This window comes from Macrobrachium nipponense, chromosome 29 (assembly GCF_015104395.2).
Source record: "Macrobrachium nipponense isolate FS-2020 chromosome 29, ASM1510439v2, whole genome shotgun sequence".
Classification (NCBI taxonomy): Eukaryota; Metazoa; Arthropoda; class Malacostraca; order Decapoda; family Palaemonidae; genus Macrobrachium; species Macrobrachium nipponense.
Genome location: NC_061092.1, coordinates 13,859,386 through 13,885,226, shown reverse-complemented (window position 1 = coordinate 13,885,226; position 25,841 = coordinate 13,859,386). Strand labels below are relative to the sequence as shown.

The 25,841-nt window shown below is 43.8% G+C and overlaps 1 protein-coding gene and 1 long non-coding RNA gene across 4 annotated transcripts in view; one reads left to right on the top strand and one right to left on the bottom strand.

Moving 5' to 3' along the window:
• The window catches only part of LOC135205940 (uncharacterized), a 613,197-nt gene that overhangs the window by 38,711 nt on the left and 548,645 nt on the right, over positions 1 to 25,841 (bottom strand). The gene's annotated exons all lie outside the window — the stretch shown is intronic.
• LOC135206135 (phosphatidylinositol N-acetylglucosaminyltransferase subunit Q-like) lies at positions 421 to 25,113 on the top strand. Of its 3 annotated transcripts, none has more exons than XM_064237382.1 (8): positions 421 to 596; positions 1,644 to 1,767; positions 17,511 to 18,187; positions 22,072 to 22,207; positions 22,582 to 22,726; positions 23,436 to 23,634; positions 23,822 to 23,936; positions 24,868 to 25,113. In XM_064237382.1, the coding sequence occupies exons 2-8, from the start codon at positions 1,677 to 1,679 to the stop codon at positions 25,059 to 25,061; spliced, it is 1,557 nt and encodes a 518-aa protein (XP_064093452.1). In that variant the 5' UTR covers positions 421 to 596; positions 1,644 to 1,676; the 3' UTR covers positions 25,062 to 25,113. The 3 variants fall into 3 exon arrangements, with proteins under 3 accessions (XP_064093452.1, XP_064093453.1, XP_064093454.1); XM_064237383.1 differs by having other exon boundaries at positions 425 to 583; XM_064237384.1 differs by lacking the exon at positions 421 to 596 and adding an exon at positions 695 to 713.

The following is a 25,841-nucleotide window of genomic DNA, read 5'->3' as shown; positions in this document are numbered from 1 at the left end:
TTCTTTTAGCAATAGACAACTGTTTTAATAAAGAACTATTAAAAGTAAAGGAAGCAAAAAGCATGTCAACTGCATTAAATAAAATCAACACAAGACAATGGGACAGTAATAAAATTAACCTTCAATGCACTTCGAAAAAAAAAATTATAGAATGAGGCAAGAAAAGAAAAGTTAAGATATTGATCATACAAAGAAAAACGGTTTTTTACATATGACAATCTGGGAGAAGATTCTTTCCACATCTATCGGTTCATTCGAAGATATTGTTGCTATTGCTGTAAACTATTTATAAGACGTGAAAATATTGCTAAAAAATACTACCCATGCGACGGTGATACGAGTGAAATACTGTCTTGTGAGATGTAAATGAAAAAGGTCTATACGTTCAATGAAAGAGCAAACATTTGAATAACAGAGATGGGCCGTTCCATAGGTTACGCTTCTCCCGGGTAATAACACAACCAAACTGTCATTCAATTCTAGTACTCTGGCTAATTCCTACAAGAAAAAACACTTGAATCAAGTGCATTATCCCGAAGAAATGTGCAGCAGGGGCTCTCTAATTTGACTACTGTGAAAATATGTAATGAATTTTTGTAAGTTACAAATACGTAGTAGGTTAGGTTACTTGAACTAAAGAGGGCGTTGGCTATGTGGGACAGTCTGTCTACGTTATGCTACTCGTAGCGTAGTTATTAATGTATCATTAATAGGTATTCTATGACACTTTCATTTCCATTTGTCACCAAATTTAGCATCAGAAATGGTCGAGTAAGCCAAAGATTAGGAGCAGGTGAAAGGCTTAATAGGCCTAAGTATTGTATTTAGCCTACATGAAAGATTTATTGCTAAATTTATTAATTGTCTTTATAAGTGAGAGGCTACGACTCTTCAATGGGGGCAAAATGTCCAAACGCCTTAGGTTAGAGTAGGATGGGGCAATATGAGGGTATTTCTATATGAGCATTCTGCGGCACTACACGACGGTACCAACAGGTGCTAGCCTATGTACCGATGTGTAGTGTTCAAAGGTAAATAACAGTTAAGTTACCAAATAAATATTACTTTAAATTCTCGTTCAGGAGGTAAAACTGCATAATAAAACCGCAACTTCCATAGTCTAGGTCGCCGTGTTATAGTTATATAGATATAGAAGTTAGGATAGGGCAATATAGTAAGTTAGAATAGGCTACATTCTATGGCTGGGTATGTGGTGTTTTGATGATGCTAACACATATACAGTACTTAGGTTATGTACAATACTAGTCAGATGGGTACAATCTTCACCTTAATTTTCTTAAAAACATTTCATCTGAAAATAACTGGGCTGTACAGGTATATTTACCCTTTCTATCAGTTGTAAATAGTGAAATACATTCAATTAGTATAACCTAATTTATAATCTAACTTTCAAACTGTATGTCAATTTACGAAGAGGACTGTATTACAGTTCACTTCAAATAATAGCTAAAACTATTCTACATAAGTAGTGTTAAATACTGTATACAGTATTTATACTTATTTATATAAATGAAATACATGTACTACACATACTTTATTTTAGTCATAAATATTGCATATTCATCCAAAAATAACTATCTATTTGATGAAATACTGTCTTGGTTATTATTCTAACGTTCCAGATATGACACTGATGATAGTTCCATGAGATCAAAATGTCAAGCTTTGTTGCAACAATTTTTGTGCCAAAACAACTTGAGATTCGTAGACCTGGACCACTTTATGGCAGATTTATCAGATCTTCAGGTAAGGTATACAAAATTCAAGTGTTTAGAACAACAAGTTTTTCGGGCCCTTGGAATATTCCTTCTGTGATGAAATAGAAATCCTGAACAAATTGGAATAAAAACCGTAGAAATCCTGAACAAATTTGGAATAAAAATGTTATTACATATATGGATGCAAAAAGTGTGGGAGAATTAGTCAAGACAGCTGGTAAAAACAATGGAAAAGATGGTGCTGTAAAGTCTACTGGTTTTCAAGATCACTAACCATATTGCGTCCACAGTGATGAAAACACAAATTTGGCCTTTTTTTCATGGTACAGGCAGTCCGTGGGTTACGACGGGGGTTCCGTTCTTGAGACGCATTGTAAGCCGAAAATTGTCGTAAGCCGGAACATCTTCAAAAATCCTAAGAAAACCTTACTTTTAATGCTTTGGGAGCATTAAAAACTATGTAAACTGCATTCTTATTGCATTTTTCATCAAAAAACCTTCAAATGTTGATTATTTTGCATTTTTGGTGTCATATTTCTTCTGCCAGATAAGCGTTGTAGGCGTCGTAACCCTGGAAATAATTTCTGATGAATATAATTGAAAAGCGCCTTAACCTCGGAACATCGTAAGCTGAACCCGTCGTAACCTGGGGACTGCCTGTATGAGTAAAATGTCGCAGCACTGTTGTCCAGAGAGCTATGACAACAGCATGGTTTCCTCGTGGATGTACAGAAACTACCGAGACTGCCTCTGGGGCTGCCACCTCACAGAAGCTTGTAGTTGTCAGCCAGGTATCCTTATCATAAGAATGAGGTATCTCACCATGTTAAAGGATCTCTGTGCTTGGCTACAAGGAAGTTTCAAGCAAGCACTATGTCCCTAAGAATTGAGGCAACTGATCATTCAGAAACTACTACAGTTTACTTATTATTGAAACCAGGATACAGAGTGAGAAGGGTATGTGAGTACCTTTTAAGTAAGAGATACCAAGGACCAGAGCCTTGTAAGAAATCAATTCTTATGTAATTCTCAAAACAACTGCTGTGCATATAAGGAAGATGTCATCTTAGGCCTGGTAGGGGATCTACAGAGGAACCTTAAGTAGTATATGATATTATGCAGGCCTAGATGCAAGTCTCTTCAAATCAATCATTGTATGCATAACATGTTTAGTAATGCCATATAAGTAAAAGATAAGTAAAGGACTTTATCTTTTCTATTTCAGTCCAAGAGTAAAGTATCGTTTACTCTTAGTTAAAGAAAGACTCGTAATTACATTGCTTCATTATAAACTACCTTAACCTTCTTTCTCTCTCTGTGAGCATACTGAATTATTAAGTACTGTTCCTCATTCTAGAGTCAGTATGAAAATTATTACTCTTTAGACCGAGGTGAGGCCATTGGATACATAAAATTTTTCAAATTCTTATCTTCAGTAAGGAAAAGCCTCTTTATAATAATTCTGTAATTGTCATTCCTACAAGATCACCACTTTATATTGGGCTGGACAGGTAAGATGGATGAATTCAACCCATTGCAGGAGGTCTCACCTACAGTAGATTCTACTGAACTATTTAATATACGTATAGTATATTGGAATTATGCTCTCAGGCTTAATATTTTTTGGCATTATGGCATAAATGAAGTTAGAAATTTGTATTTATGAAACACTGATAGTCAAGGAAATGTTATACATACTATGTATATTTAATTGGAATAAGTTACTGTCCATGCTTTCTGTCAAAATCTAGAATGAATAATGCACAATAATGACATTTTGTACATGAACTTTCCTGTCAGATATATACTTAGCTTACGTCTCTGACGTCACGACAGAATTCAAAACTCGCGGCAAACGCGACAGGTAGGTCAGGTGATCTGCCCTACCCGCCGCTGGGTGGCGGGTGTATGAACCAATCCCCCTTTCCAGTCATATTTTCTCTGTCGCCGGTGTCGACTACACCTGTTGTCGGTACCTCTCGATATTGGATTCTTACTCGTTTTTGCCCTGGATTGTTTCATCGGACTTTTGGTGATGTACCTGCTCTTTGGCTTGGCATTCGCGATTTGTGGACCATTTTTTTATTATTCTTTAGATTGTTCTTGGGATTTCATTATGTCTGATTTAGAAATTAAGATATCAGCTATGTTCAGAGTTTGTTCTGTTAGCGATTGTAAAGTGAGGCTACCGAAAGCTGCGGTAGACCCTCACACAGTATGCATGAAGTGTAGGGGGAATGACTGCTCATTTATTAACCCTTGTAGAGAATGTGGTAAATTGAATGAAGAAGAATGGAAGGCGCTTTCTTCTTATTTAAGAAAGCTTGAAAAAGACAAGGTTAGGAAAGCTTCATCTAGGAGTTCTAGTAGGTCTCACGCTAGCGAGTTTGAAGTTGATAACCCTGTTGTAGACGTAGCTCCTTTACCAGTTTCAGCCCCTGCTCCCTACATCGAACCCGAAGATGCGCCTTCGGAAGTGGGCACTATGAGAGCCACTATTCGCAGCATGGAGTTGAAGATTAAAGCGCTAGAAGGTAAGAGTGATAGTGATATGTGCAGTGATCCCAGTGCAGTGGAGGGTGTGTCTGATCGGCTCCCTAATGCTTCTAGGCCTAGACCTCTTCCAGACTCCCAGACCCAGTGGAGGAGGAAAGTCGAAACCCGCAGGAAGGTTAGGGAGAACCCCCACCGGTCAGGCGTCCCCTCGGTAGCGCCTGATGTTCGCTCCCAGGCTACCTTGGATAGCGCCAAGAGAGAAGTCTTACGGCAATGCTTCTCGTCTTTGCCTTCTCCTTCGCCTAAGCGTGGTTGGAGCTCCTCGGAAGCTTCTCGGCCGTCGAAGAGAGCCTGGCAGGCTTCTTCCGCTCTTCCCTCCAGCCCTGAAGTTTTTTCGGAAGATCTTGGATTAGAAGTGAAGAAACCGAGGATTTCGTTGGAGTTTCGTTCTCCTAGTAAGGATCGAGCTGCTTCTCCCGTTAAGGACTTTGGGAAATCTCCTGCGCGTATTTTGGCTAGTCTGCAGGCGCAGATTACGGCTCTGGCTGACTCCTTGATTGTGACTTCTCGTCGTAGGAAGGACGTATCGCTCCCGGTAAAGAAGTCCAGGCGCTCTTCTCCAGGTTTACGCTATTCGTCAGTAACCGCCCTCTCTCCAGGATTGGATCGTAGTACGAGGCGCTCTTCAACGGACAGGCGCTCTCCTGCGGGCATCGTTTCTCCGTCGGACGAGGGGCTGGCTTCCCGTAGACGATCCTCCCCCAACAGGCGCTAGTCTCAAGACAGGATCTCTCCCTTTGGCAGGCGCCAGGAGCCTGGTAGGCGTTCTTCTCCTGGTAGCCGCTCACCTTCAGGCTTCTGCTCTCCTGTAACCAGGCGCCCTTCGACAGACAGGCGCTGTTCGCCTAGCAGGCGCTCTTCTCCTGTCAACCGCCCTTTGCTTAGCAGGCGCCAAGAGCCTGGTAGACGCGCTTCTCCTGCCAGACGCTCTTCTCCTGAATTTCACTCTCCTCAAGTTAGGCGCCGGGAGCCTGTCAGACGCCTCTCACCTTGTAGGCGCTCGTCGCCAGAGATTCGCTCTCCTCACAGCAGGCGCCAAGAGCCTGTCAGGCGCTTCTCGCATGGCAGGCGCTCTTCGCCAGGCAGCCGCTCTCCTTTAGACAGGCGCCATGAGCCTGATAGACACATTTCGCCTAGTAGGCGCTCTTCGCCAGATTTTTGCCCTGCGTTCGTTAGGCGCCAAGAGCCTAGGGAACGCCCTCATCCTGACAAGAAGGATTTTGCAGGCAGACTTTCAACGGAAATTATGACTTCCCCTGTTAGATGTCAGACGTCTTACAGATGTTCTTCCAAAGATGGACACTGCTGAGGACAAGACTGCCTATACTCGTAAGGATCGTGAAGGATCTTCGGCTGAAGAAGAACAGGATCCCTTGGAAGAAGAAATCCCTAAAGATTCCTCTGTTTCCTCATACAAGCGGTTAACGGACCTGTTGCTTCAGGAATTCGGAGACGCCCTTTCTCCTGTCACCCCTCCTTCGCCTCTCTCGCTATTTTCGACCTCAAAAACTTCGAAGGTTTCATCCTGTGTCAGGATGAAGCCTGCAATCTCTATGAAGAAGGCGCTTAGAGGTTTTGGCGAGTGGCTTCTTTCAAAGGAAGAGAAAGGGAAGACGGTGTTCTCTTTCCCTCCTTCTAAGCTTACTGGAAAGCTAGGGTTCTGGTATGAATCTGGAGAACCCTTGGGCCTCGTTCTTCCCTCATCGGCAGACTCGGACTTCTCTTCACTGGTGGATTCCTCTCGACGCTCTGCCCTCATGTCTGCTAAGACGACATGGGGGATGAATGAGCTTGACCACCTGTTGAAGGGAATGTTCCGAGTCTTGGAAGTATTCAACTTCCTAGACTGGTCTTTGGGCGTGTTGGCCAAAAAGACGCAGACCCCGGATTCCCTTTCACCTGAGGATCTTAACAGTGTTCTCACATGTATGGACAAGGCAGTGAGAGATGGATCAAGCGAAGTCGCTTCCCTTTTCGGAGCGGGAGTAATTAAGAAAAGATCTGTATACTGTTCGTTCCTGACGAAATCAGTATCTCGTGCTCAGAGAGCCTCTCTCCTTTATTCTCAGCTCTCTCCTCAACTCTTCCCTAAGAAGATCATTCAAGATGTTTCTAGTGCTCTTTCAGCGAAGGCTACTCAGGACATGCTAGCCCAGTCTACCAGGAAGCCTCGCACTTCTTTCCAGGCTAAGACCAAGAAAGAGACTCCCGTTAGGCAGGAGCCCTTTCGAGGAGTCCCTCCTGCCAGAGCTTCTTCCTCTAGAGGATCTAGACCCGCTAAACGAGGGAAGACCTTCTCTAGATCCATCAGAGGGAAGAAGTAGTGTTCAAGTTCTCCAGACATCAGTGGGTGCCAGACTACTGAAGTTTGCCGATGTCTGGGCCCAGAAAGGGGCGGACAACTGGTCACTCTCGATTGTCCGCAAAGGCTACCTCATTCCCTTCATATCAAGACCTTTGTTGACGACGACTCCGAGGGAGTTGGTAGCCAAGTACAAGGACCCCATCATGAATCAAGCCCTTTCTCTAGCAGTAGATCTTATGCTGGAGAAGGAGGCGATAGAACTAGTGAAAGATCCTCATTCTGCGGGTTTTTACAACAGACTGTTCCTAGTTCCCAAGAGCTCAGGAGGATGGAGACTGGTTCTGGATGTAAGCGCCCTGAATGTCTTCGTAGAAAAGAGGAAGTTTCGCCATGGAGACGACTTTCTTCAGTGTTTGGCGGCTCTTCGTCCAGGGGACTGGATGGTGTCCCTAGATCTTCAGGACGCTTACTTCCATGTGCCTATCCATCCTTCTTCACGGAAGTTTCTCAGATTCATGATGGGAGGGAAGATCTATCAATTCAGGGCATTGTGCTTCGGCCTCTCGACAGCCCCTCAAGTTTTCACGGGTTTAATGAAGAATGTAGCGCAGTGGCTACATTTTGAGGGAGTTAGGCTGTCGCTCTATCTCGACGATTGGCTGATCAGAGCAAGCTCACAAGAACGATGTCTGGAGGACCTACAGAAGACACTTACTTTGGCAAGTTTGCTGGGACTTCTGGTGAACTTCCAGAAGTCACAGTTAATCCCCAGTCAAGAGCGGATATATCTGGGGATTCGGATGGTTTCTCCGGATTTTCAGGCATATCCGTCACCAGAGAGGATTGCTCGTTGCCGCGAGAAACTAACGACCTCCCTAGAGAAAGATGCATGCACAGCGAGGGAATGGATGAGTCTGTTGGGGACACTCTCCTCGCTGGAGCAATTCGCTTCTCTAGGAAGGTTGCATCTCAGACCTCTCCAATTCTTCCTGTACCAGAATTGGAGGCGTCTCTCGCAAGATTTGGAGTTCTCCTTCAAGATAACAAAAGGAATCAAGAAGGACCTTCTGTGGTGGGCAGACCCTCTCCGATTTGCAGAAGGTCTGTCTCTACACATGCCGAACCCGAACCAGATTTTGTTTTCCGACGCGTCGGAGACGGGTTGGGGTGTGACCCTAGGGTCAAGAGAAGTGTCAGGCACCTGGGAGGGGAAACAGGTGTCCTGGCACATCAACAACAAAGAGTTGATGGCAGTGTGGTTGGCGTTAAAAGCCTTCGAGCCCCACGTCCAAAATGCTATAGTTCAGGTCAACTCGGACAACACCACAGCTTTGGCTTACATAAGAAAGCAGGGGGGGACACACTCTTCCCTCCCGTACGAAACAGCAAAGGACCTGCTGTTGTGGTCTCAGGCAAGGAAGATCGTTCTCCTCACCAGGTTCGTACAGGGAGAAAGGAATGTCAGGGCCGACCTCCTCAGCAGGAAGAATCAAGTGCTCCCTTCGGAGTGGACTCTGCACTCAGAAGTTTGCCAAGACCTGTGGAGGTAATGGGGGCAGACCTCATATCGACCTATTTGCGACAGCAAAGAACGCGAGGATAGAGCTCTACTGCTCCCCGATCTCAGACCCAGGAGCAGTGTCAGTGGATGCTTTCCTTCTAGACTGGAGAGGTCTGGACGTCTATGCCTTTCCTCCATTCAAGATTCTGGGTCAAACCCTCAGGAAGTTTGCGGCCTCGGAAGCGACAAGGATGACGCTGGTAGCTCCATTCTGGCCGGCCCAAGATTGGTTCACAGAGGTACTGGAATGGTTGGTGGACTTTCCAAGAGCTCTTCCACAAAGAGTAGATCTGCTCAGACAGCCCCACTTCGACAGGTATCACAAAAACCTCCCCGCTCTTAGTCTGACTGGCTTTCGACTGTCAAAAGTCTTTTCAGAGCGAAGGGGTTTTCAGCAAAGGCTGCTAAGGCTATTGCCTCAGCGAGAAGGCCCTCTACCCTTAGAGTCTACCAGTCGAAGTGGGACGTCTTTCGCCGTTGGTGCAGAAACCAGAAGCTTTCCTCTTACAGTACCTCTGTGACCCAAATCGCAGTTGTTCCGATACGTAATACAAACCATCGGTCCTTTAACAATAGGAAGTAGCTAGCGGCAGCTGGAACGGTCGTAAGCTTCGAACAAGGGGAGAACGGTAGTTAACTGCTTGTCCGACAGTCGCGCGCCGCGCGACTGGGAGGTAAACAAATCACTTTTGTTTTCGGCCGCGGGGTGTGAAGGACGTGTTTCGTCATCGCTCTCTGCCCGCTTCATCGTCGTATGCTTTGTTATATTGTGTTTTCTACTAATGGTTTGTTTGACTTGAAAATGAAACTGTAAGTACACTGTTTTCATTTTCATTACTTATTATGAACCAACATGGAGTTATCGCCGTAGATGCGGCGTTTCTCTCTTTTCATGAATTGAACCCTTGAATTATGCCTCGGTGCCGAGGGCGGGCGCGCTCGCACCGAGTCATGTATTGTGGGCGAAAGTGTGTAATTGAAAAATGTAAGTACTCTTTTCATTATATGTTTGCCCTGTGCGTTTCGTTACCGAGAGTGTGTTTGCGCTCGGCAACGAGCCTTTTAATTTTGTATAATAGAATGCAATGAAAGTGGATTCGCAATTGCAATATTCTTTTCATTTTCATTTATTTATTTGCATGAAATTTAATTTGGATCAATTTTCGTTCTTACCCGGGAATTGATCCTTACGATTTTTTTATGTGAAAATGAATCGCAAGTGCAGTATTCTGTTTCATTTTCTATATATTTTATGATAGCATCATATTATTGGATCAAGTTTCCGTTTCTGACCCGGGAATTGATCTCCCCTTTAAGTTCTATGAAGTGAATCGCAAGGGCAGTATTCTGTTTCATTTTCATATTACTTTTCACTGCTGTGCGGGGTAGGGGAAGCGAAGGTCTGCCAGAAGTCGTCGGAAAGCTCTCCCGCGACTCCCTTGGTATCCGATTCTTCGTCTTCCTTCCTGCCCCCCGCTCAGCTTTTTCGTTGTATTTTGTATTTGGGGTCTTCCTTGCGTTCGGGGTGGGGCATGTCTTCCCCCCGTGCGTGGAGGGAACCCTCTTACTAATCTATCTATGTTACCGCAGGTGCTACATCCGTGGGAGACGACCTTGGACAGGTATGGACCACGCGGAGGCAGGCGTGCCTAGCATCCACGGGCTGCTGCAGCGTCTAGCGAGGTCTGGGGCGGTCTCCACTACTACCACGGCCGCTTATGCTGCTCCCCCCCCTCCTGGTCTCCCCTCCCCATGCTGTGTCGATGACGCCGTCTGCCGCTACTAGGGCCGCAGCCGTACCGAGGTGGGGTTGCCGCCGCCGCCGTGTTTTCTTCGTGTTGCCTGCCCCAGACTTCCGCTGTTCCAGCAGCTCGCCCCACCCGGGACCGGGCGCCAGGACCCAGGTTCCGCTGGCTGCCGATGATTCTACGAGGCGATCGCTGGGCCTGCCGTACCTGCCGCTGATGTGATTCCCGCTGTTGGCTTGGCTGTCCCTTCTGGGTCTACCGCTGCGCTGTTCCTGCCGCTCCTGAGCTGGTTGCTGTTCCTGTCGCTCCTGGTTCCTGTGCCTGTCCATGCTGGTCCTGCCCACGGTGTGTCTTCCCCAGTCCCAGGTCCTTCCGGACAGGTGCAGTCGCCGTGTGTTGCTTCGGCAATAGCCCCGCTCCGGCCTGGATGGAGGACCTGACGACTGTCCTGCGTGAGCTGACGAGGAAGAGGAGAAGAGGAAGCTGTCATCTTCGTCTTCATCGTCTGCTGCTGCCTCTTCCCCTTCGACTTCTAAGGCCCATAAGCCGAAGAAGGCTGCCTTCCCCCCTAAGAAGTCTCCTTCGGGAACTTCTAAGGGCCCGTCCCACCTCGGTGGGACGGGGGGTCCTTCTGCTGGTCCTCCTGCTCCTTCGGGAGCGGGGCCCGTCTCCCCTTCCGCAAGGAAGAGATAGACGGGGACCAGAGGAGTATCGGTTAGCTCTGGTACTTCCTCGCCTGGTGCTAGCGGCGATGCCGCTACGCCAGGTTCCGGCTCGGTCTCTCGTTCGCGAGAGATCCCGAGTGTACGTTCTCCCTTGGGAGACCGTGCAGCAAGTTTCGGCGCCAGAGTTCGCTCGGCGCCAAGACGCGGCACGGAGCAGAAGGCTGGTGAGAGACGCTCAGGTGACTCTTGCCAGGCCAGCGGCCGCTCTTGCAGCGACCAGCTGGTAACCCGGGTTTTCCCCCCTAAGAAGGCTCCTTCGGGACCTTCTAAGGGCCCGTCTCGCTCCGGCGATTCGGGGAGCTCTTCTGCTGGTCCTCCTGCTCCCTCGGGAACAGGGCCCGTCTTTTCTTCTACCAAGGAGAAGAAGACGGGGGGACCAGAGGAGTACCAGCTTCGGCTGGCACTTCCTCGCCTGGTTCTAGCGGTTCGTTCCGCTAACCAGGATCCGCTTCGGCTTCTCGTTAGCGAGAAGTACCGAGTGGACGGGTCCCTCTCCCGCGGGAGACCGTCCAGCCAAAGTCTTGACGCCGAGCTCGCTCGCCGTCAAGACCGAAGCGCGGAGCAGAAGACTGGCGAGAGTCTGTGCAGACGACGCTCGTCAGGCCAGTGGACGCTCTCGCAGAGACCAGCTGGCTGCTCGGGTTGACGTGACGGTCGCTGACACCAGCCACGAGTTGAGGCGAGGAAGGGGGTCCCGCGGCCGTCGGTACCAGCCACGGCTGGTACCAGCGGCTCGACGCGCCGAGAGGACGCTCGCCGGTCTCACCGCGACAGCGAACCTAGCAGGTCACCTGACGCCGCTCCCATCGGGACCGGGGCGAAGATGGTAACCAGCAACAGCTCGCCTGACGCTAGAGATCAGCGTCGACGTTCTCAGCCGAGCCTCTCGCCCCAGGCGAGCGGCAAGGCTAGGCCTGCTGCTCGATCGCCACCGCGGGTTGACGATCAGCAGCAGCCCTCCAAGCACGCTGGTCCTGCCAGCGAGCTAGGGGGGGGCGTCAGGTCTGCCTCTCCTGTACCTTCAACCTCCTCGGGCTACACCGGGAGGAGCGAGGTACCTATGAGGGATCGCGAGAGGTGCGCCGCTCGCGATCCCGCTATGACGCCGTATGGACCAGGCAGGCTTCTAGGACCGACCAGGACATACGTGCAAGTACTGGAGGCGACCGTCAGGGTCTGCCGCTTTTCTCCTTCGGAAGGAGGAGTATCTCGGGATCTGTTTCTTGTTGGAAGGACTGGACGGTCCTACTCCGCAAGACGCGACTCCCGAGATACAGAGGAGATTACAGAAGTCATTAAGCTGATTCGTCAGCATAATGACCTTGCGGAAGGATTGCCGCTCCCACCAGCAGAGCCCACGTCTCTGCTCGAGTCGTTTTGGGGCCCGAGAGGGAACCCAAACCGACGGTGGGTCTGCCGCGATCGGAGCTTGCCGATTCTGTCTCGAACCAGAGTCTCTCGTCTCCGGACAAGAAGGCTCGCTCAGTTCTGGCCGGTCGATCAAGCTACTTCCACCTCCTCTTACTGCGACAGCGGCGTTTCTACGTGTCTTCGGACACCGTATTTAAATACTCCTTCGGTCCTCCTGAGAGGTTTCGACCTCGACGAGGACTGGAATGAGTCGGAGGACGGTATCGGCTCTCCCCCGTCAGGTGTCGATCAGCCCCACCCAGACGACGTTCACAGTGGCGGCAGACCCTTACCTACAGTGAGAGTTCGTAACCCTCCGCGGGGGAAAACGTTTTCTCCTGACGATACGTTTTCCCAGACTCGAGAGACCATCGCCGCAAGGCGATGGCTGCTCCTATTCTTCTCTCCAACTGCTAGTTCCACTGGGAAGGCGAGCGAGTATCCAATTCCTCCACCATTCCCTCTCTCCTTACGGCTACGAGGAAAGGGGAGGGATCCTACAGAGATTTCTCTGTAGGATCCCACGTTCGGGACTGCGCTACCGGGGGGACCTTCGGGTCCTACCTGACGTAAGCCCGTCGTTGAGGAGGGATCCTGCCCCATTCTCGATTTCTACGGGAATCGAGAGGACCACCAGCCGATATCGTTTGACGAATTCGGTGGGGGTTTCGCAGACTGCTTAGAATTCTAAGGAATTTCTAGCGCATCAGAGTGTTCGAGTTTTTTACGATCTCCAAAACACTTAGGCGAGACCACGGTCTAAAGTGAGCGAGACGAGAATCCCCGATGTTACATGATAATCGGGAACCTCGCCTATGCTCGAATTCCTGGAATTTCTAGCATTGGGAAGAAGACTGCTGATGAAAGAAACTATCTTACAGTAGGCGACCAACCTGGAATAGAGAAGATCGGACGGGAATATCCAGTTTGGCTTGAACTATCGTCTTAGTATTCTGTTCACCATTGAAGCTTTCCTTCGAGGAAGACTTCTCCTTCACTCTTTGATAGAGATCGAAGGTGGTCGATCTCCAATCCTTATTTTGTTTTCTTGAAGGAAAGAATTTAGGATGGAGATCGTTGTTCAAGAATCCTACAAATACTACGTATATTAACCTCGCGACATGATTCTACTAAGCAGTTGAATTGTCCGAGGGGTAGGCGCATATCCTAGTTTATCTACGGATTGCGACTTAGAAGAGAAGTATTCTAATTGAACTGCAACTCGGGGTTGCCTGCAAACACCTCCCAGGAGTTTTCAGTTTCAATTTTATATACTTATGGTTTTGTCACGACAACACCATTTCAACTTTTATATTTACCGAAATTCGTTTCGCCTAAATATAATTGCTCGAGCAGATCTTTTATGCTCGTAGTTCTAGCCGAACGCATTCCTTCATGGAATAATGGATTACATGGCAACTCAGGATGACGAGTCGGCGAGAGCTCAGGCTCAACTACTGCGTATTGAACTGCCTGACAGCAGCTCAGTATCAGCTGGGCCTCCGAGATGCACGGTCAGTTATGTCTCTCTCTCCCCTGGTTTGATTGACTACCGAACCGTATCTCTGCCCAACAATCATGGACTTAGGTCTCTGATTAATGGGGATTCTCGCAATAATGAAGGACCATTACTGCTGTGACGCTAGAGTCCATCGCCTTCGACATTGCGAGAATTTTCAATAGAGATATCTCTTGGACTCTTTCATCTTTCTGTTTACCGCACGTAACAGAAGTCTGTACAAGTCTCCCGCTGCATCGCACTGCGATAATGCGAATGATTTTGCAGACATCTGGAGTTTGTCTTCAAAATATCTCGTATTCGTAGGTGTACAATTGTTCATTGTTCAACCCGAATTACGAGATCTGTCAGAAGACATCGCCTCTCTCTCCGACCTGACAGCTCTACTTCTAAATGTTCAGCCCATGAGAAGCAGTTCTTCAGGCGGTTTTCCCCTGTGTTTTCATTACTGAAGAACGCCCCGCTTTCATTGCAACTACGACTTCTCACCGGACAGCAATGAAATAGCGGTTAGCGTTTTCAGTCATTTGTAAGCACAGGTTATGAATCTTGAGAATCTTCTCTCGATTCGTCTGTGAAGAAGTAGGTTGCATTCAATATCTACCTTCGTCTTCAAACGGTCACTAGTGTTGTTTCTCCTTAGCTGAGATTCAACAACCATGAGATGTTTTGCCTTCAGGGACCTCGGTCTCTAGAAGGCAATTGACTTTCGCCTGTTGGGGCACATGCCTTAAGAGAATCATCACCTCGCTGTCCGGCATTGGTGACAAACAAATACATTATTTGTTTGGTCTCTCGGCATAACCCTTTTAAGGCGAAGGTCACGTGACTTACTCGGATGCTTTGACAACTTGCCTCCTACCTAACGCAGTCAGTCGGCAGCTGTCAGAGCGCACGAGTCAGTTACGAACTACGCTGTTGACTTAGTTCGGTTGTTACACAGCAATCATTACTTCGTTTTTAATAGCTTGTCACAGTACCCATACCATGACACCCACCATGGAGTGTCGGTGTCCATCCACTACCGCGAACTTGCTGCCATGGGGATAGGAGGATGCGAGAGACTTCGTGGCAAACGGACAGACCAGTATGGGTACTGGACATCACCGAAGTAGAGAAGAGGAATAGGTCATGCGACTATTTCCTTCTTTTCCTCTGAGGTACTGCATGACTTCTCCTGCGAAGTCAAGCATCCAGGGGATGGGGATCCGTGACGCTCGATTTCGTACCGAACTTCGTAGCGAAGACTCAGAACCCTTCGGTCCCTGACGATTGGTTCGAGTCGTTCACAATCCCCTCCCTAATGGACTTCACCGCCTTCGATGCGAAGGAGATGCTGCCTTGTCCGCAAGAACTTCTCCGTGGCGCAGGTACTGAAGGCAGGGGTCTGGTCCAACCAGACCACATGCACTTCCTTCTACCTTCGGGATATTGCCCACAGGTCCTTGGATCTTTTTCCTTGGGACCCGTGGTGGCTGCTCAACACGTTGTGTAGCGAACCCAGACCCTCGCAGGCTGAACAGCATCGAGTCCTGGTGTGACCGTAAGAATGGATGAGTGAATGAGAGTGTGACTGGCTCCTCTTCCCATCTCTTCCCCTCTACCTGTGGTTAGAGGGACACGGTCGTCACCCTGCTGGATTAGGACAAGATGCAGGTGAGCTACTCAACAGAGCCCCATCCTATCCCTTTCACTAGGGATAGGAGCGTATATCCACCACTTCCTCCAACAAGGGGGAGGAAGTGGATGCCAGCTTGAGACACCCATACTTTTGTTGCCTCTTGCAAACAGGAACAAGTTCTTGCTTGCTGGTACGAAGAGATACGCTTTGCCTCTCTCTTAGTACTCGGCCCAGAGGTCTGACCATTGATCCTGCGGTGCACACCCCGATCAATCGGACAGAGGCTTGGATCCCTCCCTCGCTCTTACGACCAGGGAGGCATTCCAGGGATGGACGAACACCAGTCTGTTCATCAAAGACTCAGATTCCTCCCACCAAGAAGTGAGTCTTCCTATTGTTAAAGGACCGATGGTTTGTATTACGTATCGGAACAAATGACAATTTGTCGAAAATTGCATTTCCTAACTATACAAACCTGAGGTCCTTTTACATATAGTCCTCCTCATGCCACCCCCTCACTCTGCGTATTTTGCATGGGCCAAAAGCAAAAGTGATTTGTTTACCTCCCAGTCGCGGCGCGACTGCGACTGTCGGACAAGCAGTTAACTACCGTTCTCCCCTTGTTCGAAGCTTACGACCGTTCCAGCTGACCGATAGCTACTTCCTATTGTTAAAGGACCTCAGGTTTGTATAGTTAGGAAAAATGCAATTTTCGACAAATTGTCATATTTCCTGGTATTTCTCAGGGAAAAATGCAGTTTCGACCATCAAAGGATATCGGAGCATGTTAGCAGCTGTGTTTAGGCACAGAAACTTAGATATCTCTGACAACAAAGATCTACATGATCTGCTAAGATCTTTTGAAACTTGCAAGAAAGCCTCAACTGAAATTCCAAGCTGGAATCTGGATGTGGTTCTTCGTTTCCTGAGATCCGCGAAGTTTGAACCACCCCAGTCAGCCTCTTTCAAAGATCTTATGAAGAAGGCTCTGTTTCTTTTGGCTTTAGCATCTGCCAAGAGAGTTAGCGAGCTTCATGCTCTAGAAGGAAGGGTAGGTTTCAAAGGAGATTCCGTGATTTGTTCCTTCCTTCCTTCTTTTCTGGCCAAGAACGAGAACCCCTCAAATCCTTGGCCAAGGAGTTTTGAGGTTCCAGGCTTAGCTCCCCTGGTAGGGGAAGAGCCTGAAAGGACTCTTTGCCCTGTGAGGAGTTTAAGATACTACCTCCAGCGGAAGAAGACTCTTAAGGGCATTAAGGACAGACTATGGTGCTCTGTAAAGGATCCTAGTAGACCATTGTCTAAAAATGCTTTGTCCTTCTCTATTAGAAGTCTAGTGAAGGAAGCACATATGGCTTGCGGTGAGGATCAGTTCAAGCTTTTGAAAGTCAAGGCTCACGAGGTAAGAGCCATTGCTACATCCTTGGCTTTCAACAAGAATATGTCACTCCAGAATGTGATGAAAGCAACATTCTGGAGATGCAATTCAGTATTCGCGAACCACTACCTTAGAGACGTCAAGATTACTTATGAAAAGTGCTTCGCGTTAGGCCCGTACGTATCGGCGGATTCGGTGCTGGGGCAGGGAGCTGAAGCACATCCTTTGTAAATTTTTCCCTTGTTGTTTGTATTGTGTTTTTTATGGTTGTTTGAAAGAGGATGCGGGTAGGCATCTCTTTCTATTCGTAGTACTAACATTAGAAGGGTTAGGTGATCTGGTTTGTGTTAGAGCTCCCTGCATTGGTAGTGGTCAGGCTCTGTCATTTAAGAGGGCAAATCCCCGTTGACATGATCCGACTTGGATTCTACTGAGTAAGCGGATATCAAATCCCTTTGGTAGACCCAAAGAGTCTTTTCAGCTGTAGGTCACGCCCTCGCTGTAGCTCTTCAGGCTATGCAGACTAATAGACAGTACCTATGAAGTCTTCAGCCTTATCAGGTAAGAACCAAGGTTTGTTAGTATCCTACAACAGATGTTGTTTCCCCTTTTCCTTGTTAGCTCTGTCTCTTTCCCTCCACCAAGGGTGTCAATCAGCTAAGTATATATCTGACAGGAAAGTTCATGTACAAAAATTATATTGTTATTTTACAATAAAGTTTTGTACATACTTATCTGGCAGATATATACGATTGATGGCCCTCCCAGCCTCCCCTCAGGAGACAGGTGGAAGAGAAAATATGACTGGAAAGGGGGATTGGTTCATACACCCGTTTGCCGCGAGTTTTGAATTCTGTCGTGACGTCAGAGACGTAAGCTAAGTATATATCTGCCAGGTAAGTATGTACAAAACTTTATTGTAAAATAACAATATCATTTTTTATTTTGCAGGGTCCCTTACAGATCCAGAGAGTTTTGTTATTGTTTTGTCATCTGGAGAATTACAACCAGAGCACATTGTTGGTATCATGGGGAGCAACTTAGGAAGACATCAAAGTTTTTTTCGAAATATTTGGTTGGAGTTACAAAGTGGACCCAGTATTAGTGTTAGACGACTTAGTTTATATGGTCATGGTGTCCCATTAGAAGATGTTACTGTTGTCTACTATAACAGTGATGAAATATGGGAATCGGAGCTTATTCTCCAAAAATACTCCTTGAATGGAGACCAACTCTCAGAAAATGTATTGCCATACTTTGTGGAATGTGTTTCTAAGGAAAAAAGCTCTGAAGGCAGTGAAAAGGGAAATGTTTCTCATACAGTGGTATTCATAGAAGTTCTGATATACATAATGACATTTATTCCATATATTATAATAAGAAATATTCATTCTATTCTTCAAAGCAAAGTTGATTATACAAGCAGTGCGCTTCAACAAATAATATACAGAATCAGCCAGTTAGAAAAAATAACCTTCTTGTTAAAAAGCAGGAGGAGAACTATCTTGAATGGCCGCTTGATTACAATGATATTTGTGGACGTGTTTTGTGGAATAACTGTTGCTTACTTTATTGGCCATCATGCGTCAGTAAATGATATGTATGACACCTTTTGCAGCTGGACAAAGGTAAGGAACTTAATCACATGCACTTCTCTCGTTACAGAAATAGGCCTGTGTGGAGATACAGGATTGTTGTAAAGTTTACATGTTTTTGCTGGAGGAGAGATTTAAAAATGATCAAACTGAAATTCTGAGTAATACATTTAACATTCAGAAGGTTCTTTGGGAGCATGGCTCTTCTAAGCTAGTACTATAATCATAAATATTGATACTGAAGTTGTTTTGGTATACATACAGTGGTACCTCGAGATACGAGTTTAATTCGTTCCAGAACCGAGCTCGTAAGTCAATTGGCTCGTATCTCAAACGAATTTCTCCCATTTAAAATAACTGAATTCAATTTAATCCGTTCCGGACCTATGAAAAATCCCCAAACCATTGTAAATTATGAACAAAGATATGTTTTTAAATAACAAATAAACATGTATAATTAACAAATACATAACAAAATATGAAATAAAGAAATAAAAGAGTTATTTAGCATAATAGTCTTACTTTGGAGACAGACGAGTGCGGCTAACGAAGGTGAACGGCGAGGAGGGAGGGAGGGGGGAAGGGATGTAGGCACTCTAGACACGTACGTAAACGGCACTTTTTTAGAACTTAAAACTATTTTCGTAACTTTAAAACTAAAACTACACTTTCCTTATTTCAAATGAAAGAAAAAACTTAAAACAATGCTCTTAACTTTAAACTTAAACTAAGCTTAACATTTACGTAAATTTAATTATCGCTTGTTTTTGCCTTCTTGGCTGCACTTTCTGTACTTTCACTCGCAGCTCTTTTCAATAAAAATGTATCCAAAGAACTTTGCTTTTGCCTGCCTTTCAAAATGCTTCGAAAATGTGACAAACAAGTGTCATTAAAAGGCGCTGAAGCACGACCAGTTGCCACTTTTTCTGGGTGTTTCTTTTCAATGAAATTTGACAGCTTTTCCCACATTGGCAGCATGTCTTTAATTTCACCTGTAGAAATCACTTCCTCCGGCTCTTCCTCCTCCTCACTCATGTTAATCTCTTCCAGAACCTTCGTGTGTTGCATCAACCGCAGCTCCTTCAACTCCTCAGTTGAGAGTTCCTCCTCATGTTCTTCGACGAGTTCGTTGACGTCACCCTCATCTACCTCCAGGCCCATCGACTTTCCGAGAGATACAATCTCCTCCAACTCTTCTTGCTTGGTCTCGGGCTCAAACCCTTCGAAATCTCTTTCTGCAACAGCATCAGGCCATAACTTTTTCCATGCAGAGTTCAATGTTCGTCTTGTTACCCCTTGCCATGCCAAGTCAATGATACGTAGACAGATCACGATGTTGTAGTGATCTTTCCAAAACTCTCGAAGGGTTAGATTTGTGTTTTCCGTCACTTCAAAGCAGCGGCGGAACAAGTGCTTCGTGTACAGCTTTTTGAAGTTGGAAATGACCTGCTGATTCATCGGCTGTAGGATTGAAGTCGTATTGGGTGGGAGGTAGAGAACTTTGATAAACTGGAACTCCTCCAGAATATCATCTTCAAGACCAGGTGGGTGGGCTGGAGCATTATCAAGGATGAGCAATGCTTTCATCGTGAGTTTATTTTCTTGCAGATACGTCTTCACTGCAGGGCCAAAGACGAGATTTACCCAGTCAGTAAAAAACTGCCGCGTAACCCATGCCCTAGCATTGGCGTGCCACATAACGTGCAATTTTTCTTTCAGTATCTTGTGGGTCTTGAAGGCTCAAGGATTTTCCGAATGATAAACTAGCAGTGGCTTCACTTTACAATCACCGCTAGCATTTGCACATAATGCAAGGGTCAGACGGTCCTTCATGGGTTTATGGCCTGGCATCATCTTCTCCTCTGCTGTGATGTAAGTCCTCCGTGGCATTTTCTTCCAAAATAGGCCCGTTTCATCGCAGTTGAACACCTGTTGCGGGATGTAGCCTTCCCTCACAACAAGCGCAGTGAACTTTTGGATGTACGTATCGGCTGCTTTCACGTCTGCACTCGCAGCTTCGCCATGCCTCACCACTGAATGGATGCCAGTTCTCTTAAAATTATCAAACCAGCCATGGCTTGCCTTAAATGCTTCTTCTGATGCCTCTTTAGAAGTTGATGCTTCTTTCTTCACTAAGTCGGCATAAATACTCTGTGCCTTCTCGCATATTACCGTCTCCATCACTGTATCTCCTGCCAACTCCTTCTCTTTCACCCACACGAGCAGAAGCTTCTCCATTTCCTCGTGGATATTTGTCCTTAATTGGGAAAGAATTGTGGTTCCTTTTGCTGGTGTAGCACTCTTGATGGCATCCTTCTGCTTCAATATCGTACAAATTGTCGATGTACTATGGTCATAGATCTTTGCGAGTTCAATCACTCGTGCACCACGCTCATGTTTTTCTATTATTTCTTGCTTTAGTTCTATCGACATCATCCTCTTCTTCCTGTCGCCATTGTCCTTAGCACTCACTTTCTTCGGCCCCATGATAACACAAAAAAGTTCAGTAATCATGCAAAAATCAAGCAAAAAAGAGTACAGCGCACAAGATACACTTTGATTCAAGCGGGTAACACGTGCGAGTGAGCGAGAGATGCTCTCGGATGATGCTCGACCCTGCGCGTCTAGCGGGACGCTCCGGAAACACGGCTCGTATCTTGAACGAAAATATGGCCCGAGCTCCGGCTTGTATCTCAAAAAACTCGTATGTTAGGCTGCTCGTATCTCGAGGTACCACTGTACTGTATTACTTTTTGGTGTAATATCCAGGTATACAGTAGTAGCCTATGTGGAATATGTATGGAGGATTTGGTGATTGTTGCAGAAATTAAAAGCTGTACAGAGTACAGAGATAAAAATCATAAAAAAAAACTAGATGAAGTTCATGAACAAAGAACATATTAATATCATACATATAAAGATGAAAATAATTCAAAAATAACAGTAGAGAGAAGTTGAAGACGTTCTGTAAAGAAATGGAGAATGTATAAAAGGTTTAGACACTTGAAAAAGAGATATTAATCATCACATGTTAAATAAGCAAGTCAAAATTACTACAGTAGTAATTATGACTATCATTTTTTGACACTGTTGTTTGAGTATATGATCAATAGCTGCTATTGTACCAACAAATTTAATTTTCATTAAACTACTGTACTCAAGTTTTTAGTTTATTTGTTTCTTGTATTATGAAATTTGCTTCTCGTAGTGAGAGCAGCTTATACCAGCATCTAAATTGGTAGTTTCTCCTTTCATTGTTCCAGGAAAAATTTCAGTCAGACATTAAATTTCTACTGATCATAGTCAACAAAATTTCCATTCTTTGTTTGTTGCAAATGATGATTTTCCTCAGTCTTGAGGTAGGTACATTGGGCAGAAAGGGGAGGCCCTTAGGACCAAGAGACAGAAAGTTCAGAGATCAGTCAAATCATCCTGGGAATGTTACCACTACTGGAGTTTAGGACTGTTCATAGGTAATTTGGATAGTAAGAAAAAATGGTTTTATGGAAGGTGCAGAGGAGTCCTTATAATCCAGCTTTCCATGGATTAGTTAGCAGCCTGCCACATAGCAATGGTGGATCTTGATAGATATCTATAGGGAAGAGAAGTAATCCATATTTAAAATAGGCCTCTTTAGGGAGGATTTTGTGCAAACCTGTAATGCAGTTTGTTGTACCTGCCTAATTAGTTTAAGAAATAAAAGTGAATACATGAAATAATTACTAAAGCAGGCTTTTCTGGAGGAGTTTTAGTGAATGAAATAATGCAACGGGTTATTATTGTATTGTTTCCCTGAAAGTTTGGCCATTGTTATTGTGCACAGTAATTACTAAGTGTAGCATTTGAACCTTTTATTTTACTCAGATTATTAGAAAGCTCTTACTTCGATCAAGAACAAATTTGTCTTTACTCGACAGGTCTTATCTTCTTGTGTTCAAGATCTCTTGGAGTGGCTGAGTGGTGCTCCTGCTGGTCTTAAGTTGAATCAGCCACTGACACAAGCACTATCTGCTTTCTTCTCTTACCACGTACACCTTTGGAGACTGTATTTAGGTATGTCAGGTAACATTTTTTTTTAACATTGATTGTGGCTTTATATGAAATGGAAATAATTGTTTAAATAATTTTGAGAAGAAACTATACATGTGTTGTTTCATTACATTTTATAACATAATAATCCAGTTCTCCATGGCGTAAGGGGTGCCTCAGTTTTATACATTTTTTCTGTTTCATTAAATACATACAGCATGTGGTATTAAGAGTATATTAGACTGCATATATAAGTACATACATATATAGATTTTATACAATTTGTTGATGAAATACAAATTAGTTATGTCTGGTACTAATGTGGTTTTACTGTCTGATTTGTAGCTGATGGCAGCGTATCCTGGTTTAGAAAATGTCTGAATGATCTTTATTTTCAGAACTGGCCGATCCCCTCTTGAAGGCTTTAGCTTGGATCTTAGTATGGCTTGGAATGTTTGGATTATCAATTCAAGTGGCCATTCTGTCAGACCTCCTAGATCTAGCAACTCTCCATCTGTACTGTTTTTATGTTTATGCTGCAAGGTATGATTTTTACATTTCATTAGGTACCTCCAACAAGGTTATGTTTAGTACACACTTTGTCCGTTTAGTTGTTGGTTGATACAGTTGATGATTGAAGTGAGTTTATTTTTCATATTTATATTTCTAATAATCTAGTAAATGTTTATTTTATGCATATTTTACATAAAAGATTGTTAAAACATAAACCTGTCAATTAGGGTCTTGTGTGTTAGGCAGCTCTGTGATTGAAAAACTTAAAACTGATTAAAAAAAAAATTATGTGCATCAAGCTGAGGTATGTAAGTACGTACAGTATTAATGTACATTTACTTGAAGGTTATCCCCAATTCAGCAATATTTACATTTGTTACAACATAAAATTCATTAGTTCTTCAGTGAATTGTTAAGATGTCTGGCTTTTTTCTTAAGTTTAGAGATACCCAATATTGAATTATGTTGCCATATTTATCCATAAGCTTATGATACATAACTGGATAAAACCATACTTTGTCCAATAGGATTATAATTGTCATTTAATATCAGTAATGATTAATGCTTAAGTTTCAGAAATAAGTTCCATGTACACTATATTCTTTTTATCTTAAATAATCACAGAAATTTTCAGAACTTTAAAATGACATTTACTTTATAGAGAAATATGTTAATATGTAATACTGGTCACAGTATCTGGAAGCTTCTTAACTTATGATTATTAACATCTGTATTACAGGATCCACATGCTCCAAATATCGTTGTTAGGATCTCAGTGGAGAGCATTCCGAGGGCGGAAATGGAACCCTTTAAAATTAAGAATTGACAGTGACACTGGAAAACATATGTCCTTGAAAAGAGTTCTGACTGCTGTGGTGTTCACACTTGTAATATTCTTGTTACCCACAACTACTGTCTACTACCTTGTTTTTGTCGCAGTAAGTCAAGCCTTACTTACTTTTTAAAAATCTAAAGTCTTAAGTGTTTCTTAAATATTTACATATAAAATTCATAAGAAATATATTTCCTTCTTAATTTTGATCACTGAATAAAGGGGAAGCTGTGGCACTGTTCAAGAAAGATAATTTTCATTAACATCATTCTGAAATAATTTTTCTTTTACAGCTTCGAGTCAGTCTTAGTGCTCTGCGAGGTATCCTAACTTCATGCATCTGGCTTTTGAATTTTAATCCTGTGTATATAGTGGTCTTGAATCTGATGGGCTCTAATCGGATTAAAGGTAGTAGTATATATGTAGTGTTTTTATGTAGTTCAGTTTACATAAAAGATTTTTCTTCTTCATATTTGTGTAACTTAATGTCAGTATACATAGTTTGGTCTTAATTTTTAAGCATACTACTCTACTTAAAGTTCACCAAATATATGTTCTTTTTGCACAGTAACTTATCTGCTGTACTAATTCTTTACATTGAGTTATTTACATATCATAGTTCTCTTAGAGTATGATGATGTATATTAAAGTTAAACTTTTATCTTCTGAGAGGAGTTTTTGCCTGTATTTAAAGTAAAAGGGAAAAGTTCAAGTGTGCTCATACACCTTACAAGCCACATCACTTTTGTATGGACGTCCAAACTGATTAATTAGTAATTAAAATGCTCACTTCTTGATTGCTTCAGCCATGGCAGGTCCATGAAGTTAGTGTGGGTTGATTGATGCTACGTAGTCTAGATAATCCCAAATACTGGTCCGAAGCAGATTTTAGAAATTTTTGGTCGTTGTGACAGAAGCTTCCTAGTACGAGCTTAAGTCATTTTTCTTCAACCTATCAGTTCACTTGTAACCAGTAACTTACTTTGTTTTCCCAAGCAGGGGGTTGAAGCTCTAGTATGAAAACAGTCCATTCAAACACTACTTTGTAATGTTATTTTTACTAAATGCATTCACTTATTCAAACTGTGAAAGGAAGGATGCACTCTTGATTAAATAATTTATATAGTCCACTGAAGGATGTCGGTTCAATAGCTTTAGTGGTTGTATTATGGTAATATCTGTGCTTTTTTTTTCAGTTGTATGTATAGTTTTTATCTTAAGGCTGGTGGTATCTATCTATGAACAGTGATTATTTTATTTTCTACATACTAGCCTTGGTAGTATTGTTTCCTGAAATTCCATAGCAGTAGCAGTGTTACTAACGTGTTGTCATTTACAGGTGAAATATGCCTCCAAGTATGTAAGAATTTTGGAGACCAGCAGTCATCAATATTAAAATTTAATTTATACACTTGGCCTACACCAGTTAGTGAAGCTTTGAAATATGCCAGATGTGAAGTCTTACCATCTCCTCCATCTTTAGACTGGAAATCTGTTCTCTCTAGTGTTGTGTTTGGTAAAGATTTATTGTAAAACAAATTAATTGTTTAATAAAGGATGTCTTTTGAAAGGCTTCAAATCAATATGTAATTCTCTGATTTTACCGGTTCAAAATATAATGTTACTATTCACAATCTTTAATTTGTATAAACATTATAATGATGCATAAAAATAATATTTGGATCCAAGATTAGTAATACAGAAATTAATCCTAAAATATAAAGCTCTAGTGTGGGAGAAATGTTCTTACAATGATTTATTTGTCATAAGTACGTAGTTTAACAAAATTACTGAGAAATTTTTAAACTCAATTGGTCTTCCTCATTTATATATATATATATATATATATATATATATATATATATATATATATATTATATATATATATATATATATATATATATATATATATATATATATATATATATATATATATATATATATAATGTCTCATTAATTGCAAACAATACTGAAGAAAGGTTTCCCTACTGGCATCCCTACCTTAAACAGGCCAGGGCCAATTTTTTATGACAGATGATGGATATCATATTGCCATAGCATCAATAGGTTATTTTTTTTATTATATTTAAACGGTGGCCCTAAAGATTTTAGAGGAGAGCTCTTAGTAAATTTTAATTTGGAAAGGGATGTGTTATTCCTATATACGCACTTTTGTTTGCCTTCAAATCATCCAGGAAAAGTTTCACATACCGTACTAGCCTTGTTTCTCTATGTTGTCGTTTTAAAGGTACTAACTTCATTTACATAAACATCCACTCTCCTTTCTCTCTCTCTCTCTACATACATTTGATA